General features: G+C 42.5%; 1 protein-coding gene across 1 annotated transcript; it reads left to right on the forward strand.

Annotated features, from left to right (window-relative positions):
* Window positions 1–1,169: 1,169 nt before the first annotated feature.
* Window positions 1,170–20,180, forward strand: LOC109305682 (cell surface glycoprotein CD200 receptor 2-like). The gene is made up of 7 exons (XM_019528726.1): window positions 1,170–1,261; window positions 4,832–4,990; window positions 6,459–6,770; window positions 11,542–11,793; window positions 12,195–12,293; window positions 15,843–15,889; window positions 19,523–20,180. The coding sequence occupies exons 2-7, from the start codon at window positions 4,924–4,926 to the stop codon at window positions 19,640–19,642; spliced, it is 897 nt and encodes a 298-aa protein (XP_019384271.1). The 5' UTR covers window positions 1,170–1,261; window positions 4,832–4,923; the 3' UTR covers window positions 19,643–20,180.
* The last annotated feature ends 271 nt before the right edge of the window (window positions 20,181–20,451 follow it).

A 20,451-nucleotide genomic window follows, 5' to 3' on the forward strand; every position in this document is an offset into this window, starting at 1 on the left:
GTTCTGAACATTAGACTAATGATCTTAAAGTCTCAGGCATTATAATAGAAAGACTGCCTCTGGCCAGCTGTATCACGTAGTAAGTGCAGGAAGGAGGATTGCTGTGATTTGTGTCTTTGACCAGAAGCAAGCAGCTCAGGACTGAGAACAGGCAGGTGAGGACTTTTGTATGTGCTGTAGTGGAAGAGAATGGACAAACGGGTTTGAAAGAGTTTGCTTCTAGTCTTCAGGAATGGATCTGGGGGCAGGATGTAGACATACAGTTGCACCCTGCTTTGACTCCTGTTCCACCTAAACTTTAAAACCAACCGCCTAGGAGGGGCAGCAGCATTTTTATTCAGGCAGTGCTGAGATGGTCAATTAACTTCATGGCTTAGTATCATCTCCCTGATACCTGCTAATCTCCCTCCACTTCAGAGGTGTTCACAACCCTCTGTCCTTTGTAATGGTCTTGATGGAGGCACTGTCAAAGCACTCAAGAAGGCTAGATTGTATTAATTTATGAATCTGAATAAGAGATGCAAGTTTAACTATAATGATTCTAGGACTAATGAGACATTATCTTTTGACTATTTTTTCCTTAGTTTGTGTTTTTTGATGTTGATATAGAATCTAGGAAATTAGCGCATAGTCCAATAATTATTTTTGTTTTTGCTTTGATCTTAAACTGAATAATATAGTGCCACCCCTTAGCATCTTAGTAAAGCTTCTATTTAATCTTTGATTGGGGAAAAATGTATGTTGTATTATGTGTGATGTGCTTCAGCACCTGCACCCTACTTTTAAAGTCCTAAATCTGCCCATGCTGGTATATTTTACGTTAGGCTGGATTAAATAAAGGATACCCTTACATGTATGATTCACTATTTATTTGAGTGTTCACTGCGGTGGGCAGAACTGATGGATTTTTTTTATTTGTTTTGAAAAGCTGGTAGGGACTGAAATGAGATACCAGCACTTTGTGAACAAGGCTGACTGCAATGGAAACTTCGTTCCCATCTATGGGTTGATTGGCCTATGTGGGATGAAATAGTGGTCTCATTGGTGGTATTAGTGGATTACAATTCATTTAAACACATTAGTTCTTATGTGGGCTTTTTATTAAGGTTCACAAAAGGTGTCAAGGAAAGATTGACTGCAGTGGCATCTATTTGTCATCCCCGGAGGCAGCTAGTTCAGAAGAATGGACTACTTCAGCATTGCTGCTGCCCATCCAGCAAGTCTCCTGTAGAAAGTGGACTGTTGCAGAATTGACAATCAGGTATCTTTCATCAGCAATAACATTTATTAATGTTATCAGAGGCATTCTCTTACTGGAGTAAAAGTGCCAATGGAAAGAACAGAGCATGTCATTACAAAGACTTTCTTCCACAGTTGTAGCCAAACTCTAAGTAGAAGCATTTTAGCAGAACAGAGTGAATAATATGAAACTGAGGTCCAAATCTTAGTTTCATTCTTTTAAGTGAGTTTTCTTCAGCTCTGTTCAACCCCCTGGATGTGTTTTACACACAGGTTTCAGAGGAACTAATGGAATTTGCAAAATTGTGTTGACTTCGGTGTGAAGTGTTTAACCAAACAGTCTGGAGGAAATGTTTCAAATTCTTAATTCATTTTGTTTGAACGTTTATGGAGAAAAATGTTTTGACCTTCTGTTTAGGAGTTATGTTTTTCAATTAAAAGTTGACTGAAATAAAAAAACGTATTAGTTGTTGGGTCAGTTTGCGTTAACCAACAGATGTACATTTATATGTACTTCTAAGTATTTCCAGGGTACAATTAGATTAAACTAGAAGAAAAGTTTGTTGCAACAAGTTTGTGTTGTTTCATGCACATATGATGCAGTACTAATAATGTGGTAGTAATAGTGACAAAGTTTTCTGTATTTATCACCAGGTGTTAAATACTAAAAAATGTGTTTCCTGCTGTGAAGAATTACAGTCTGGCATCGATCTTCCAATGATTTTACACCAACGTATAGAGTTACTCCTACAGTGGTTATGAGCACAGGATCAGGCTGTAAATCAGATATCCCTAGGACATACACCTGAACAAAAAAGGAGTCAGAAAAAGACATTCAAGCAGTAAAAGATAATGTGAGTTGTATTGGTATGGAATCATAATTTTTGACCATTTTGAAATGAAGATTGAAGAGGAGTAAGAAACTAAACAGACAAAGTTAGTAACGGCAAGTGAGGAAAGAAGTTAGTTTTGAGGGAGGATTTGAAGGATGAGAGCAATAATTAAGAGTTGAAAAAAAATTTCCAGCAAAGAATTTCTTTCTTGGAAAATGTGGATTTATTTTTTTTTGCCAAACTTTCAAAATAGACATGTTGATGCTGGCATCAATTTCAACCAAAATGTTTCATTTCAAAATGTCATTTTAGCTTAATGATGTCAGCTTAAGGGGAAGTATCACTTTGAAATTACAGTTTCCATGTTGAGTAGACATTCCTGAATTAAAGAGTTTGGTCAAAATAAACATTTAATTATAAAACATTTTGCTTCAGGTCAACCTGCTGTTTCAAAGGGTGAAAACATTTTGATTTATTTACAAGGGTCAGAATTCTTTATTTTGATACTTAAAAATTAAATACCCCATGACACTGGTATTTGAGGGTAATTTTGATCAGAAGTGGGGATAGAAATGCATGTTAAGATATGATTGAAATTCTAGTTTCTAGTCAGTGGCAAGCTCTGAAGTTTGCTTTACAGAAAGAAGGGTGTTGAGTCAGGCAGATCAGACAGCAGGGCTGAAGATGTGAGGTAGAGAAAATGAAAGAAGAAACCAAGGACCAACAAGATATGCAGTGCTGAGCTATGGTATGATGAAAAGTGAGATGAGTTACAGGAAAGATAGATCTATGAGGAGTCTGAAAGGCAGAGGGCAGATAGCAGAAGTGATATGGGAAAATGGTGTGACTTTTCCAAGCTCAAACTGCAGCATAGGATGAAAGTTTCTAAACAAAGTATGCTGCTCAGCTGCTGTGAGCTGTCTTGATTGAGTCCCTGCTTAAACGTGAGAATGGCATTTTGTCCTTTATGCAGGAGAGACCAAAAAGACCCAAAAAATCATAGAAAAAAAATTGAAGAGGCAGTGAGAGTTGTGGCTACAGACCAGTTACATGTGTTAAACATCATCAGTGTGTTTAGCGAGCATTAAATTTCCCAAACTTACTCCAGCTCATTTAGCAAAAATATCATTTGCTTTCACTTCTGTGTCTGTAACCTTACTGCGTCTCGCCCCCACCAGTGGCTGTCTGGCTCTTGTATCTTGGCTATTGTTCTGCTTCCTATTTTCTGTCCCTTGTGTTTGTCATTAACTCTTGTCTGAGCTGAATCTTCTGCTTCTACCTCTCACCTGCCAACACAGACATGAACCAGCTCAGAGAAAGAAGATTATTTTAGCTGTCATGAACTGATAGAGGAGATTACAGGTGAGTTGGAATTGCTGCAGGATCATCACTTTTATAGTGCTTAGTCTCCTTTTCCTTCTTCTCATTTTAACCTCTAATGAAGTCATTTACAATTCTTCAAATGCTCGTACTTCAGTGCTTGATTCTAGGATTTAAGTAACCAGACTGCCCAGTGTGCTCTTAGTCATTCTCAGTTTTATTTCAAAATGAAGGGTCTGCTTTTGGAGTAAATGTATCCAGCCACTGGTAGGTTTTATTATTATTATTCATTTTTTACGACAACACCAGGAAATCTCTACCAGAACAGCACTGCAGAGCTGCACAAATGCAAACTAAGCCACAGCGTGCAATGTGATGAGCTGGAAAGTTAAAACCTGGATCCAGCAATTGACTACAGATACAGTGGTGTGTCTTTCTGCATCCCCTTGGGTCATGACGTGACTCTATGTGGTTGTAGTAGGATCAGGAGGCTGATAATAGGATGTTAGGCAGGACTGCAAACTGCATGTCTTTCACTCAGTAACGTGACAAGTTTGCAGTTCAAAAAGAAAGACCTACATGTCTCAACCCAAATATCTGGGCTGGGAACATATGTAAACCTATGATGTAACTTCTATTATAGGTAATTTTAATGACATTTTGAAGACTTGAAAGCAGTGGATTGAAGTGAAAACATCCTTTTAACATGAATCAATGGTTATCTATCTGCAGCTGATAATTTGCGAAAAGTGACCTATTACAAATCACTGATTTTTTTGTTTTGGATTATCAGGTGTGATACCCTGTGTTACTAAATGCATCATTATTTTCTTTTCTCCCCAAATCATGGGAAATAAGTAAGGCTTCCTTTAAAAAAATGGTTGTGCTCTTTTGCAAGTAGAATGCCGTCTTTTCTGTTTTGTGATAGAAATGGCTTTACCTTTAAAAATTAAAAAATAAGGATAAGATAATGGCTACATAGACTCACATTTCTATCTATCAGTGAAAGATTAGATCCTGAATATTCTTATTCATATTATTGCCTTAATTTTCAAAATGTGATATAAAGCATCCAGGTTCTTTCTAACAAAGCACTTTACCTCTACTTGATTTATTTGGTTATCTGTTTCAGTTGAAGGTGTAGATGCATCTGAAATAGCATTACTCTATCTGTTTTGGGTACTGGTGCAGTAAATCTACTGCAGCATGGGCTATAGGTATCTCACTTACACCTTTTGGCATTCTGGTTGTAAAACAGCAGCTTCCTCCATTGTCATGAGCTCATTGTCAGTACTGGATGCCATCTTTCCTTTTGAACCTGGTTGCAGGGGTCAGTAAAAGTGTCTAAGATGAACTGACAAGAAGCCTTTTATAGAATACTTGTATTCAAGGAAAACAGTTGTTTTTATTCATATTTTGTTTCTGTTCTCTTGAAACAGGACATTCTGGGTGGACTTGCACACTGATCTGTGATTCCAAGATATTTCCAGTGCTTTTACTTGCGGTTGTTTACGCTCTCCCCTGAGGAGAGATGGTCCAAATGTGGCTAGTTCTGACTCACTTCTTATATTTCCTAATTGGCCAGGTTCAAGGGTCAGGTAGGTGGGAAAGATCATAAAGTGAATGCAATGTTGTACGCCTCAAGGCATTTCAGTCCCTACCAGCTTTTTTTTTTACGATGTATTCTGCATTTCCATTATATGAGATTTGAAGGACACCAGAAGAAAGCAGAAGGATTTTCTCTGGGTGTGAAACAGGGTGGTGGGAGGCAGTGGGCAGAGGGAGTGGGGAAGGGGTGGGGGGAGCAGGTTTTGTATACCTAGATGTGAACGGGGTTGAGAAGCTTAGTTGGGATGGTGTAGAGAGGTTTGCTGTGCTAATAGGCAGGGAAGTAGGAGTGGAGTTTTTAAAGCTTCAGGGTGTCAGTTAGGGAGTCTGTTGTTATTTCTTATCTCGCGGGTGGCTTGTCTGTCATTGTACGCCACTGGGAGCGCTTCTGGATACCACGGGAGTTAAAGCTGAAACTGGCCAATGTTGATAGAAAAGCTACTAGTTAATGCAAAACCACAGTGCAAGCAACTGAAGAGGCTTTATTGATACAAGTAGGAAACATCACACACAGTTAGAGATGGGAAAGCCAGAGTGATGTGCAGTAGAATTACAAAATAAGCTGTCCTCACCCTGACCTGCCACAGGAAGGTGCTGCTGGACAGGCATGCAGTGCACAGTGCATGCAGGCTCCATCTCCAGTACAGTTTACTGCAAACTTCCAGAATTAAGATTTCTGGGATACATGTCCTATGTTTTGTCCCACAATTGCCCCAAATACATTGGGGAATCACGGGCTTTAAACCTTGTTACAGAGACATGGTGGCATGTATAGTTTTAACTACATGCTAACCACATTGACCGACTAAGTGGTATTTTCCTGTCTCGCCCTCAGAGGAGTTTCCTCCTTTTAAGTGATTCTATTCCCCGCCCCCCCCTTCTCCAAAGCCTGTAACAAGGTAACCAGAAGTCCCTGGCTAAAGCTGCTGGATGGTATTTTTTTGGGAACATAATGGTGTGATTTCTAGCTATTTTGTATCACTAGAAAGCAGCGTATGTCATTGTCCCCCCTGCATTGCCAGCTCTTGATGGATGGGCATGCAGTAGACCAGCTATGGAAACTGAGCACTTCTTTTATGTAGCATTATGGACCGTGAGGCACAGGACAGCCAGAAATCCTTGAGCAGCAAGCAGGTGGTAAAGGGAGAGGGGCCAGGCTCCAGTTCGGTAGTGTTCTCCAGTGGTGACTGAGACGCAGTCCAAATACAAACATAGCAAGGGGCTTCCACAGAATGCAGGATCAATGAGATCAGTGAAGTCTCTCTCACACATCTGTAGCTATCAACCAATTTTAGATCATACGGTATAAATACGCAGACATAGGTGTGAGGATTGACACTGTGAGAGGTTTCAGTGCAGTGCAGGGAAGGGGATGCTAAATCATAATGAAACTAAGAACTTCCTAAGCTAAAATTGAGTGGAAATGACATTATTACTTCACTGCTTCTTTCTGTGTAGTGAGCAACATGTTTGCAGTGACTGGTACTAAGGCTGTGCTGAGATGCCCTTACATATCAGTGGCACCAATGATTTTGACAGTATGGAATAAAAGTACAAAGAATGGAATGGGATGCTTATTGGCTTACAGAGCTGATACCAATGAAACAAAAAGTGTAAACTGCAGCGAGAGGATGACATGGGAATCTAGACCTGATTATGACCCTTCCCTTCAGATTCACCCTGTAAAGCTTGCCGATGAAGGAACTTACATGTGTGAAGTTGTAAATAGTGATGGGAGTTTTTATAATACCTATGCTCTGACCGTGTTAGGTAAGAACCATTTTATGCTCTTTATTTTTGAGGTAAAATTAACTTGATTTTGCTTTGACAGGCAAATTCCCTATTCTGTGCATGCTAATGCTAGGAAGTGAGGGTTAGAAAAAACTCTTCAGCAAGAAAGTTCAGCGTTTATTTCCTAAGGTTTGCTCTCTTCACTAACGACAGGCTGACTGGCTGTTTACAGAGAAGGGTAATAGGGATAAAGAGCAGTACTGGCAACGTGTAGGCCGTGCGCCCCTGGAAGCGCCAGACGTGAAACCAAAAGTGTTGGCAGAAGTGCACTTCCAGTTTCATTGCTAGCTCGGCGATTGGCTGCTGGGGGGATCTTCCCTCCCTCATCCCCCCAGACTCGGGAAGCACCAGTCACCCATAAAGAGTAGTGTAGATGTATGGGGACTAAATGCTTTGTTGTTTTTACAACAGAGATAAGTGGGCACAGGGGGAAGGATTTTGAACATTATCAAAAGCAGCATGCTATAGTAACAGTCTCAGTTACATGCGATGAAAGTTGTTGCACGCAAGACTTGTTCAAAAGTTTACATGAACATTAGAATACACCATTGGCCTGTGAAAAATGGAACTGGGTGACCTTAAATATGTATCTATCTTAGGTAGCTAAGGCAGTGATATCCATGTATGCTGTGTGCATGTAAGAGCTTCAGGACTTGGCTGATGAATATTTCTTTCAACTTAAAAAAGGTATGAGGACGAATTAATGAGGCCAGTTCACCAAAAGAAGCTTGGAGCACACTCATTTTCAGCCTAGGAGGGGACAAAAGATCATTAACTTACCCAAAAGTAAAAACATTGTTAACAGAAACTGCAGATTTTACCTTAAATTTTTAGAAACGTTCTGGTCTGGAAGAACACTGTGTTGCAGTTGGACTGTCACTGGTAGGTGCTGTAAGGCTTTGGCTTCTTTCTGGTCAGTGTCTTCCTCCCTAGTGACGTCAGAATGAGACCGCACCCTGGGTCTACCTAGATGGTTCCAAGCACTGCCTCTACTCGCCTGCCACGACTTCAGTGTTGATTGATGGGAAGGCAGTTCCCTGTCGGTGGTGCAAGAGGGGTCTTGACCATGGTCTTTCTTTGTGGGGCTCCAGACCTCCCCTTTACCCCATCCTTACCACATCCACAGCCTGGGAGGACTGTGCTGTCTGTAATCTTCCCTGGGATGATCTCTTCTCACCTGTGTGGCCCGTCTCGATTGGGATCGGATCTGTTTGGCCATCAATCTCTCCCAAACTGATCCCTAGTCTTTGGACCAACCTTTGGGTAACTAAACATGACCCAGCCTGGGGGTAATGATAACTTAGAAGATTCTTAACTAAAAGAGAAGATATTTGGCATCTGCCAATGGAGTGCCTGGGACTCTGGCCCCCAGGACCGCTCTGCCTCCCTGGGACGGGAGAAGGAATTTTGTCCGTCTCTCCGGGTACTCTTTCCAGGAACCAGCAGACTAAGAGTTAATCACTCCTGATCCCACCACCTGGTGGAACTTGCCCCTTCCTCGCCGAGCTCTGGGCCAGTTGCTGCCTGCTCCTCCCGCTTCACCAGGCTGCCTACAGGGTTTTGCTATCATTCACCGCCCTTCTCTACCACGCTACATGAACTCTCCGGAGCGGCCTGGTCTTTGCCCATGATTGTGGGGACGATCTCCCTGCTGTGACCCTTCAGCAAACTTCAGCTCCCTGAGCCTGAACCCATAGTTTTTGCCACCGGGTTTCCCTGGCTGATGCTGGGGCTTCTCGCCCTGTGCTCCACTTCACTGCTCCCTACCCGGCTCCGCCATCCGTCTCTCCCCGCCAGCATCCTGTTTCTCTCTGACTGGGCAGCTGGGTCTCTCCCCAGCTGCCTTTTGATCAGCCCGCGCTTCCTTCAGGCCCCGCCCCTGGGGCTTGCTGATCCGCAGGCTCAGGCAGCTGCAGAACTGCTGAGCCTGCGTCGGCATTTTCCTGCAGCTGCCACTCCTTGCGGTCCCTGCCATGAATACCGGTGCTTGTTGGGCAGGGTCCCGGGACATGTTGGGAGGGGGTCTTCTACCTCCCCTCTCACATGAACTAATTCAGTTATAGTGATGTTGGAAAGGCTTGCCACTTTGCCAGGTTTCAATAAGGTACAGAAAAGGGAAAATTTAATCTAGTTATTCTACAATCACCATCATAATTAATGTCACCTGACTCTTTCATGAGGACTTGTCTTTCAGATAAAAGCTATTGTCTATCTCTTGTCTCTCCCTGGTTAGAATCATAGCTACGTAGGGCTGGAAGGGACCTCCACAGGTTGTCTAGTCCAGTCCTCTGCCTGAGGTAGGATCACGCCTATCTAAACCATCCCATAAAAACCATAATCTAAACCCTACATAAGCCTACCATCATCTTGACACAACACAAACATAACACCCTAACCTGCCACAGGTAAGGCAGAGGAACCAGAGCAGCCAATGTTTTGCTTCTCTGCAGTGTTGTCAATATGTACTCGAGACAACCCAGGGAGAGGGCCACAACCCCTCCCTACCTCTCCATCCCTACTGTAGATGAAGGCAAAACCCCCCACAGTTCATACCAATATGCCCATGGAGTAAAATTACATCCTGATCCCAAATATGCCAATTGGTCTGACCTTAAGTGGAAGGGCAAGATCCTCTAGCCAGGAACCTCCAGCTTGGCTCTCAGCAGTAGCATTGGCACACCCCATGGTCAGATGGTGGCTCCTGTGCCAGGCCTGGGCTCTGGATTGGAGACCACCATCTGGCTCACAGGTGGACCGGACACTGCCTACATGGCCCACCGAGGAACATGGTTGAGCACCCCTGGGCTAAACAGTCTGTAGTTTTCCAGGTCCTCTTTGCCTTTTTTAAAGAGGGTCACTACATTTGGCCCTTTTCCAGTTCTCTGGTACCTCCCACAACTTCATGAAGATCACTGCCAAAGGCTCTGAGATCTCCTCTGCCAGTTCCTTTAGGACCCTGGGATGAAGCTCGTCTGGGCTTGCTGACCTAAATTCATTCAGACCAAACAAAAGCTCTCTGATCATCTCTTTTTGTTATTTCCTTCATCAGCTTGCCCCCTTCATTATCCGGATAATCCCTATTAGGTGTTTGGAAGCTTAATTATTTTGTGAAGACTGAGGTAAAGTAGATGTTGAGTAGCTCTGCCTTCTTAGTATCTTTGGTTAGGAGATCTTCCTGGCTTGTTAACAGAGGACCCACAGCTTTCTTGGTCCTTCTTGTGTAGCCAACATACTTATAGAACCTCTTCTGGTTTTCCTTAACATCCTTTGCCAGGTACAGCTTGTTTTTTATGTTTTCCTTCCTGATTTTGTCTCTGCAGTTTCTTGCTATTTCCTGGTATGCTTCTTGGTGATCTGCCCAATTCTTCCATAGCCTGTATGGTTTCCTTTTGCATTTGAGTCATTTTAGAAGCTCATCGTGGAGCCATATAGGTCTCTTGCCATTCTTCTTGTGCTTTCATTGTGTTGAGACAGTTTCTTGTTGGGCTTCCAATACTGTGCCCCTCAGAAGCTCCCAGCCCACTGGGTGCCTTTATCCTTCAATCTATCTTCCCATGACACCATACCTATTAAGAACTTGAGACCAATGAAATCCATCTTTTTTAAATCTAGCATCTTAATTTAGCTGACCTCAAGCTTTTCCTGCCTTAGGATCTGGAATTCTATTGTATCATGATCTCTTCCTCCCAAATTTCCCCATTACCTTCTCATCCTCCACCAATTCTTCCCTGTTGGTCAGTACAGAATCCAAGATAGATGACCCCCTAGCTGTATCCTCCACTTTCTGGAGCAGAAAGTTATCCTCCACACAAGTTAGGAACTGGCTTGACATTTTATTTTTGGCTTCATTGTTCTTTCAGCTGTTGTCTGGAAAACTGAAATCTCCTATCAGTACCATACTATCAGCTTTTGGATAGATTTGTCACATGCTCTATCTCTACCTCCTCTTCCTGATTTGGCAGCCTATACTAAATCCACACCATTATATTGGTGGGAATTCTGCTTTGCCATCTTCTTCCTCCTGAACCAGGGAACAAGTGTATGTGGGAGCATACACAAATGTATGTTAGAGTCCTTGTGGTTTTATGGAGTGCAGAATACTTAATACTGGTTACTTCATAGAATTCCTCACCAACCCCCTGCCTCCCTCTTTTCCATACATATTGTCAACTTTTAATGCTTTAAACTTATTTCTCCATAAAAATTCCAGGTGTAATTTCACTGTGCTAGGTGGTCTTCATTTAGTATGTGTTTTGCTAGAGTTATGCCTGTTGGTGTAATTTGTTTCCTTCTTTGCCTTTATGATTGGCTGGTTTTTGTTGTTATTTCTTTCCAAAAAACAGAACCTTCAAAAGTGACCAGTAACTTTGGAGGTACAACATCAGCCTCTTTGAGATGTATTGATTTATTTTCAGAGGAGGATTGCCCAGAACTTCCTGAAGTTCCAACCCTTTAAAATGTCTTAAGTTTGAAACCCCAAACAGAAGTACCAAGCTCCTCCAGGGGTGGATCCAGAAGGAATGCACTCCATCCTTCGCCAGATCTTGAATCCACCCCGGGCTACTGCGTTCCACTCTGAATCTCCCAGTTGTTCCTAGGCCACCACTGTACACTAGAGAGAGAGAGTGATTTCAATTCAGCCCTTCTTCCACTGAAACCCCAAATCACTGGTCATTTTGGAAAACCTTGGCTCTAGTATTTTTTCCTCCCAATTTCAATAAAATGACTCAATTTCCCTCCTTTCCTGCAGTCCCTCCAGAAGTGACTTTAACTTATGGGAGTGGTGGGATTGCTCTATGTCGGGCATCTGCAGGGAAGCCAGCTGCACACGTTTCATGGGTCCCTCAGAATGGTCACAGCATTGAGAATAAAGTTCATCACCTCAATGGAACAGTGACTACAGTCAGCAGAATGTACTGGATCAACAGCACTGCCATTAACAAGCGTTGCTTAATTACCCACCCAACCACAAATAGGACTTTGTCCATTGATCTGTCACCAAGTGAGTACCAGTTTTTAAATCTTTGTATCAGGCTGGTCCAGATAACTCTCTACCTATCAATTCAAATGAGCGCCAAGCAAATGATTAGGTGGTACCAAACAACATTTCCATGCAGCAGAAAAGGTTTATGGGGCAAAGCACTGTCTAAGGAGCTATATTTGAATGATAGTTAACTTATTTATTTTCTGTCCTTTATATAGAATGACCCAGCAAGTAGGGTGTGTATGTGGGAGAAACAGATTTCCTCTGTTTGATAGAATCTAGTCTGTTCAACTAGACTTCATAACACTTAAGAATAGAGGCAGAACATCCTCCTCCTTGACTTGGGTTGTTATCTTCACCAGTTGTATAAGCTCCAAGTTTTCTCCAAGTTCTGTATCCCTGTTCCTTTATTTCTGCAGCATCCCCCATATTCCAGTGTGTCTTGATAGTTGCCTTTTCCTGTGTTGCTGTTGGTGTTCTTGGTGGTATGATTCTTTGCCGGGCTTTAAAATACCAAGGTAAGTCACTTGGATTTTAGTCACTGCTTATTTCAAGATGAAAATGGTTCCATCCCATCCCTGACTAAAGATGGACACACAGAAATTTATCCCACCACTCACAAAACTGGTTGGATTGGGGTTGAGGGAGAAACCAGGGTCCCAATTACTGTGCAAACCCTATGTTTTAACCTTACAGAAAACTCTTGAGGAAATGGAGAATCTGCTTTCCATGACATTTTTAAACCAGACCAAAAATTCTATAATGCCGGCCTCATTATGCATCATTGCATACACCATATGTGGTCAAAAATCATGGTAACAGAAATTCTTTCATACATCACATATGCTTTTTAGAATAATTTAATGGAACCCTATTGGATATATCTCAGTGGTGTAACGGGATTTTCACATCCTGGACAGTGGTGGCACACAGGATAGCAGTGGCATGGCCATCTACCATCTGCATCACCTATTTTTTCACCTACCCACTTCCCAGCCCCATAGGAGGTGCATGGAGCCAGGAGTAGATCCAGTGGGGGTGTAGTTGCACCCTCCCCTCCCCCGCTGCTTTGATTCCTGCTCTGCCCAAACTTTAAAACCAACTGCCTGGGAGGGGTAGCAACATTTCTAGTCAGGCAGTGCTAACGGAGTCAATTGACTTTATGGTTCATTCCCGTTCCCTGATTCCTACTAATCTCTCTGCACTTCATAGGTGTTAATGACTTTCTTTTTTAATGGTCCTGATATTCCACTATTCCAACTATCTTTTCTTTTGCAATTTTTATGTCTGTTAACCATTCCTGGTAATGTCTCTATTTTATTTCATAGCTCTGAAGACTGTTTGTAAAGTCTAGCTAAAATCCTTAACTCATGTGTGATAATAATTACTCAAGTGTATAAATGACTGATAGTGAAGTATTGGAAGCACTGTTAAGAGACTCAAGAAGGCTAAATTTTGTTTTATGAATCTGACTAAGAGATGTATGACAAATACAACTAAAGAGGTGATACTTCCCCTTTATGTGGCATTGGTTAGACCACAGTTGGAGTACTGCATCCAGTTTTGAGCGCCATACTTCAAGAAGGATGTTGATAGACTCGAGAGGGTCCAGAGGAGGGCCACTCATATGGTCAGGGGCTTACAGGACAGGTCCTATGTGGACAAACTGAGGGACTTGAACCTCTTCAGCCTCCACAAGAGAAGGCTAAGAGGTGATCTTATGGCTATCTACAAATTCATTAGGGGGATGCAGCAAGGGATCGAAGATGCTCTGTTCACCAGGGCGCCTCTTGGGGTAACAAGGAACGATGATCACAAACTGACAGAGAGCAGATTTATGCTAGATCAGGAAAAACTTCACAGTAAGGGTGGCCAAAATTTGGAATGGGCTTCCAAGGGAGGTGGTGCTCTCCCCTACCTTGGGCGGTCTTTAAGGCTGGATAGGCATCTGGCTGGGGTCATCTGACCCCAGCAGTCTTTCCTGGCCAGGGCAAGGGGTTGGACTCAGTGATCTGTTGAGGTCCCTTCCAATCCTAGCATCTATGAATCTATGTACATTTAACTATAATGACTATAGGACTTTTGACACAGTGGGCACATCTTCATGAGATGCTACATCGCTGTAGTGGTAAGCTATGGTGATGTAACATCAGTGGTCACTAACCGTGATGCCACTGCCACTGCACAGTAGCAACAAGCTACTGCACAATAACTCCTTGTTACTGGGCAGTAGGGTCGAAATAACCCACGCGCTGCCAAGACTGTGCAGTACTGGCGGGTACTGCACAGTCGTTTAGTACTTGCTAATATTATTAAAGCATCTAGTTTTTCTTTAACTGGAAAAAAAATGTGTTGTGTTATGTGATGATGTGCTACAAACTCTGTACCTCCCTTTTCAAAATCCGAGATCTGCCCATGCCTGGGGATGCTTCTCTGTTTAGCCCTTTCCATCTCTACACTGACACTTCTGCTTTTTCTATATTTATTCTACAAACTTTTATTGAAAATAGTGTCTGACTCTGGTGTAGGAACACATTTCATTACGTGAGGCTTACTGATTTTCTGGGTAGCTGAACGTGCCTGTAGTCTGCCCACAACCATGTTGGAGGGAGAAAGCTTCTCAGTGCTGTAACTGACTGTCTGCATAGTCTACACAATCAGTGATATTCTCTGATATCTAGTAAATCTCAGGGTCACAGTCTGAGAGACTTTCAGGGGTTCTACTGTGTCCAGTATGTGCTGGTCACAGTTCAACTCCATTTAGCAGAGTAGGGCCAAACTGAGTATGTTTCATTACTTGTTTCCAGTTCTGATTGTGTTGTTTGGCTTAGCACCTATTTCTCTTCTTTCTACCATCCCCATGTTATCCAGATTCCAATAATGATTTTCTCTAGCACTGGGAATTTGATGAGAACCTGCCATTTCTAGTTAAATTAGAAACTTTTACCCAGACACAAGTATTTTGAAAGAAAAAACCCTTTTTGGGAGTCCAAGCTTAGTTTCAAATTATAATGACTGACTCCCATAGGTATTCTCACCTATGGGGTGTTCCAAAGAACAGTTCTTAGGCTTGTTTTCTGGATTGATACAGCCATTATGAAGGGGTTTATTGATAATCATTACAGATTGCAGGGTTTATTGCTCATACATTTAAACAGTGCCATAGTCAAGATTCGTTGCAGCACATAGTGGGAGGACTTTAGGCTGTGTACAGAAGTGCTTTGTTAATGTTTTACCAAGCTGTAATTTAGGGAAATTTTTATAGCACTATAAAGTTACAACACTCTTAAACTTGACAGAAGGCAGTGTTTGGGGGTGGGGTGGAGAGCCTCTGAGCCTCTCTCTACTTTCCAGGCTAGAAGGCAGGGGGTACTCTGCAGTCTCCTGGGGTTTCTCCATTCATCCGAAATTTGACCAGTGTACAGAAGTTATTTAAAGTGCTGTAGGTTGCTAAAATGCTGTAAAATACTGTGCCTCAAATTTAATACCTGACAGCTAATTTAAAGTGCTGTATAGCTATGCAGTTCTGTTAAGTCATGGCAACAAAGTGCTTTAAATAGCAAAAAAAACCCCAAACCAACTTCTGTACACACCCTTAATGTTTAAGGTTACAGTACCCAGTCACTTGAACCTACAAATGTTTATACTTTCTATTGAAACTCATTCTAATAGTTTTTAATGCCTCATGCAATGTCCACAGAAATCAGCAAGTTAGACAAGCAGGTTCTTACTTAATAACTGATATGACATAAAATCTGAATATTGCTAATAAAGCTCACTTCAGTCCTTGTGAGATTTTCTGAGACAGGTAACCTTAATTCTATCATACCCTAAACCTACTGGAGCTGTTGAAAAATTAGTTACGCAAAAGGGAATTCCAACAATGGCAAATCTGCTAGCAATAAAGCAGGTTAGACAATAATGATAAATCCAACCGAATTACTTCATCTGTGTTAAGGTGAGAATGCTTTAGCTAATAGGAAAGGTACGGTAAAAGACAAGTATAGGTGCAGCAGCTGTATGTGTCTTGTGAAAAAATTTTGTTCCTTTGGTTGCCTATCTTCCAGCTTCTCGGTTATCAGGATCGGCACATGTTCCCTCAGTGGCAAATAAGGTAAGTGGCAGTTGTTCTTATATCATATGACACAACTAACTTCTTTTGACTAACAAAGGTGCACACAGCTCCCATGTGTATGTATGTGTTCCAAATATTTATGAAAGTCTCTGTCACTGTAATTGTTTTTTTGGTGTATATTGCAAGAACAGCGAGCAACCACTTAAGAGACAGCAGGACATGTAATGCAGCTTCTCCCGCTTAGTAACACTTTAAATTATAAATACAAATAATAAAGCATTTTTAAGATTGAACTTTTGAGCTCTTGGAAATCAGTGTGTTCAGAATTCCAATTCCTTGGAAAATCTTTGCTTTGTCCTTGTGCATAAGAAGAGATGTTTTTATGACATGCGTGACTGAATTAAACTAAACCCATGCCACAAGTGACATGAGATAGCTGGATGCTTTTGTATTAAACATGCAGACCTGTGTTAAAAGAACACAATTAAGGTGGTAAAGTCAGTACTCAAAACTTAGGCAAGGTTGTCTGCAAGACTAATTTGGCCGCCTTGCGTGTGCACCTTGGCTAGAGACAGACATTCAACAAGCCTGAGTTTAAATTGATTCAATCTTTGCAGGTTGGTCTAACCTGGCTAGACAAAACTTGTTTGTAACCATACAGACATCCTCTCTGGACTGAGGAAATGCAGGTACATGTCTGCAGTGGTTCAGGCTAGAAGCCGGGGTACACTGCAGCAGCCCTCCCTTCCTTTCCATTGTGTTGAGCTGAGGGGGTGTGTGGCTGGGTCCTGGCAGGGTGCTCTGACTTGGGAGGCATCCCCTTCCCCCTGCTTCCCCTCCCCCTTCTCCCCCAACCAGGAAGGGACCCAGCAGGGAGCTGATAACAGAACACTGAGGTACATGGCAGGGAGTTACACAGAGAGTTGTTAGCGTTCATCAGCCCATCAAACAAAACAAAAGCCTCTCTCATTAGTTAAAGCTGTTTTTCAACAACTTTTTCCAAGGAAGGAACAAAGGGACATTACCGACTACCTCTTGGTTAGGCCTAAGCTGACACTGTCCTGTCTCCCTTTCTCCTGTCTCTCCCAGCACAGACCATAGCCAGTATGTAGTATTCTAGCAAATGCTGAGAGGTGTCTGTGTAAGGCAGAGGGGAGGGGGGATCCCTGCTTGAGCAGGGAGTGGAGGTAAGAGGGGGGGCAGGAGGAAGCCAGGCAGACCCCACTGTACTTGCAGTCTCTGCTGGAGCTGCAGCCAGGGACCAGAGGGGAAGGGCCAGCCCTGCTGGGGAGTAGAGAACAGAGCCCTGTCCAGGGCCTCAAAACTTCTGGGATGCTGGGAAACTCTGGTTTATGTTAAACCAGGAAAGGGTCTGGGACAGATATTGCATAACCCGATTTGACCCAAATCAGTTAAGTCTGATACTACATTTAACCCGGTTTATCTCAAACTGGTTTCAGTCATTTTCAGACTGGTTTATGTGCACTGACTGTCTATTCTGTTACAGGTTTAAACCACTTTCTGATCACTTAAACTGGTTTATTTGTAATGTCTGCCCCTAGCCCTTGTGAAACACTCTTTAATTATACAATCTCATACTAGTTTTCCTACAGGAAATCTGCTTCATGTAGCACACAAGAATGAATAACAGAATGGACAACTACTCAGTATTTGTTTTATCCTCATTATTTACTTTGTACCTCTGTGCCTTATTTATTTCATGCTGTTCAAACTGGGCTTAGAACAGTAATTTATTTTTTTTCCTCATGGGCTTTTCTGCAGCACTTGCCTCTTTAATACAAATGCTTCACAGCATCTTCATAACCTGTCTCTGTAAGGACGGGAGGTATATTTGCTCCCATTTTGCAGCTAGGGAGCTGACGCATGACAAAATAGTCTCAGATGTTTCCAACAATTTCTGCAAGCCCAGTCTGGTCTGCCCAGGATCTGACTTTTCAGAGAACTTTTCATTATGCAAACACCCAGTTGAAACATAGAATCTCTGTTTTGCAAGAAATGTTCATACTTCAGAATTTGTTTCATTCCAATTCAGAAAGAAAACTATATATTTACATTTTTTCGACAGATTGGAAACCGAACATTTTGATAACAGAAAGCTGTGCAGAAGGATTCTATTGTCTTGTTAATTTTGTTTGTTATAATGTTAGCTCCCACATTTTATAAACAGCGTTTCATTTTTAATTTTGTTTTGATTCGAAACAGCTGTTGTGTTTTGTTCTGTTGAAACAGGGTTGAAACAGCAAAACTGTTTTGACGTTTCGCCCATAGGACATACTGGGAAGGACAAAACAGCTTATAACTTTGTCATTTCTGGCTTCAGGCATGCTAGCCCCTGTGGAGGCCACAAAGCCTGCTAAGTTTCAAGGAGATAGGTGCAGGGGTTTGAGGGAAACTGTACATCAAGCTGCGGACAAGCAAAGCCCATGACATGGGTGACAGTTTGTGTGTTAAGGCACAGCAGGGTGAAAGCCCCTGATAGGGCCACTATGCCTGCCAGCTTTCAAGGAGATAGGTGCAGGGGCTTCTGGGTACTGGGACCCTGCGCCTCTAGCTGCTGACAGGCAAAACTCGCATCATGGGTGATTGTGCAACTGTGTCTATCTTAGGCATGGGCGGGGGGAGGAACTACTGCAGGCCTGGCTGCTAGGCCTTGCTGTGGCCGCAAAGCCTGCTAGATCTTAAGGAGATGGGTGCAGGGGGGTTCTGGGGCCCTGTATCCCTAGCTCCTGATAGGCAAAACTCATGACATGGGTACTTGTGCTAGCTAGTTACTGTTATTCAATCAATCATGATTCACTCAGGGACCAGCTCAATACACAGTAGCTAGCAAGGATAATGAGTTAAGGAGCAAGGATTAACACCTACAAAACCATAGACTAAGGAGAGGAAAGAATCAATACAGAATGGGGAATTGCTTCTGCCCCAAGACAAAGACAGTCAGTTGCACAAGCACCCATGTCACAAGTTTTGCCTGTCAGCAGCTAGGGGTGCAGGGCCCCAGAACCCCCCTGCACCTGTCTCCTTAACGGTTGGCAGGCTTTGTGGCCACAGCAGGGCCTAGCAGCCAGGCCTGCAGTAGTTCCTCCGCCCCTCCCTCCCCCCCGGTGCCCCAAGACAGACACAGTTGCAAAAGCACCTATGACATGAGTTTTGCTTGTCCGCAGCTAGAGGTGCAGGGCCCCAGAACCCAGAAGCCCCTGCACCTATCTTCTTGAAAGCTGGCAGGTCAAAATTCAAAACAGGTCAAAACAGTGTCGAAACAAAACTGGCTATGAAATTTTGCACAGTACTACTCTGCAGGTTACTGTTATGTGTTGAAAAGCAAAAAGAGAATAACTGTATGAGGGGAAAGTATGAATGGTAGGCTCACCCTGCTTTATATGTCCATGTTCAGTAGAACAGTCCTGGGTGAGTGGGAGAAAAATACTTCTATGATTCTATGATTCTATGAGGCTGTTGCTGTATTATTCTCAATGCTCCGGTTTTACTATGATTTCCTCATCTCTTTTTAGGGTGATGTTGGTATAACTTCAAAGTCTCCTCATATGTCACAGTTCCAATTTCAGCTGTTTTGCTTTTCACTTAAGGCTCTATATTTATGATTTACTATAGAAATTTATTTAATGTTTGTGGGGTTTTTTTGCATTGCAGACTGGAGATAATATCAGACTCCAATCCAGGACTCAGAAAATTGACACAGTTTACTCTTTCATTGGGTCAGATGGCATCTCTGAGAATTATCATGTGTGGAATATGGATAAAAGCCACTAAGTACATAACAGTGCATAAAGAGACAGGCTTGTATGAAAGTTGTTACTAATCACATCAAAACTGATATTTAACAAATCCCAGAGCTATTACAAAATGGGTCAGATGAACTGTAGAACACATAAATGCCTTCTTCAGGAGCTTTTTATCAAGAAGACGATTTTGAGTTCCTCTATTTGTCTACCTTACTTCTGCTACTTTAGTTTCATGTTGTTAACCATCAGAACAGTCAGGAATGTATCCTTTGGCATTTCAAAAGCAATGATGATGGATGTTGGAGGGATGATGTGGGGGAAAGGGAGGTATGTCAGGAGACAGATCACTCTAGATAAGGGGTGGGCAATTATTTCAGCTGGAGGGCTCCTTCGCAACTTTTGGTGATATGTCAAGTGCCGCAAGGGTAGCTCCACTCCTTGACAGCTGCCATGCCCTGGTTGCCATCCTGGGACTGGAATTCCTGCCCCTAACTCCTGAACTTTGCCACTGGAAGTTCTTCCCTTTGCCCCTGGAAGTACTCCTTTTGGGAGGGGGGTTTGCCATCTTGGAATAAAAAAAAAAAAAATACTAAAAATCAAGTACCTACTGTAACATATTTTAATTTTATTTCAAAAAGTATTTTTGTCCTGATTTACATGTGTGTGCTTATTGTTTATAGAGGTAATTGCATAACAGCTTAAAATAAAGTCTTACTGTTGTATATTGTGTGTGGGGTGTGTAAGTATGAGGTGTTTGGGTGGGTGTGGGATTTATTGGGGGGTGTCGTGAAGGGGTATAGGGGATTGTGGATAGATTTGTGGGGGTGTGTTGGTAGG

The sequence above is a fragment of the Crocodylus porosus genome, unplaced genomic scaffold (genome assembly GCF_001723895.1).
Source record: "Crocodylus porosus isolate Cpor-Errol unplaced genomic scaffold, CroPor_comp1, whole genome shotgun sequence".
Lineage (NCBI taxonomy): Eukaryota > Metazoa > Chordata > Crocodylia > Crocodylidae > Crocodylus > Crocodylus porosus.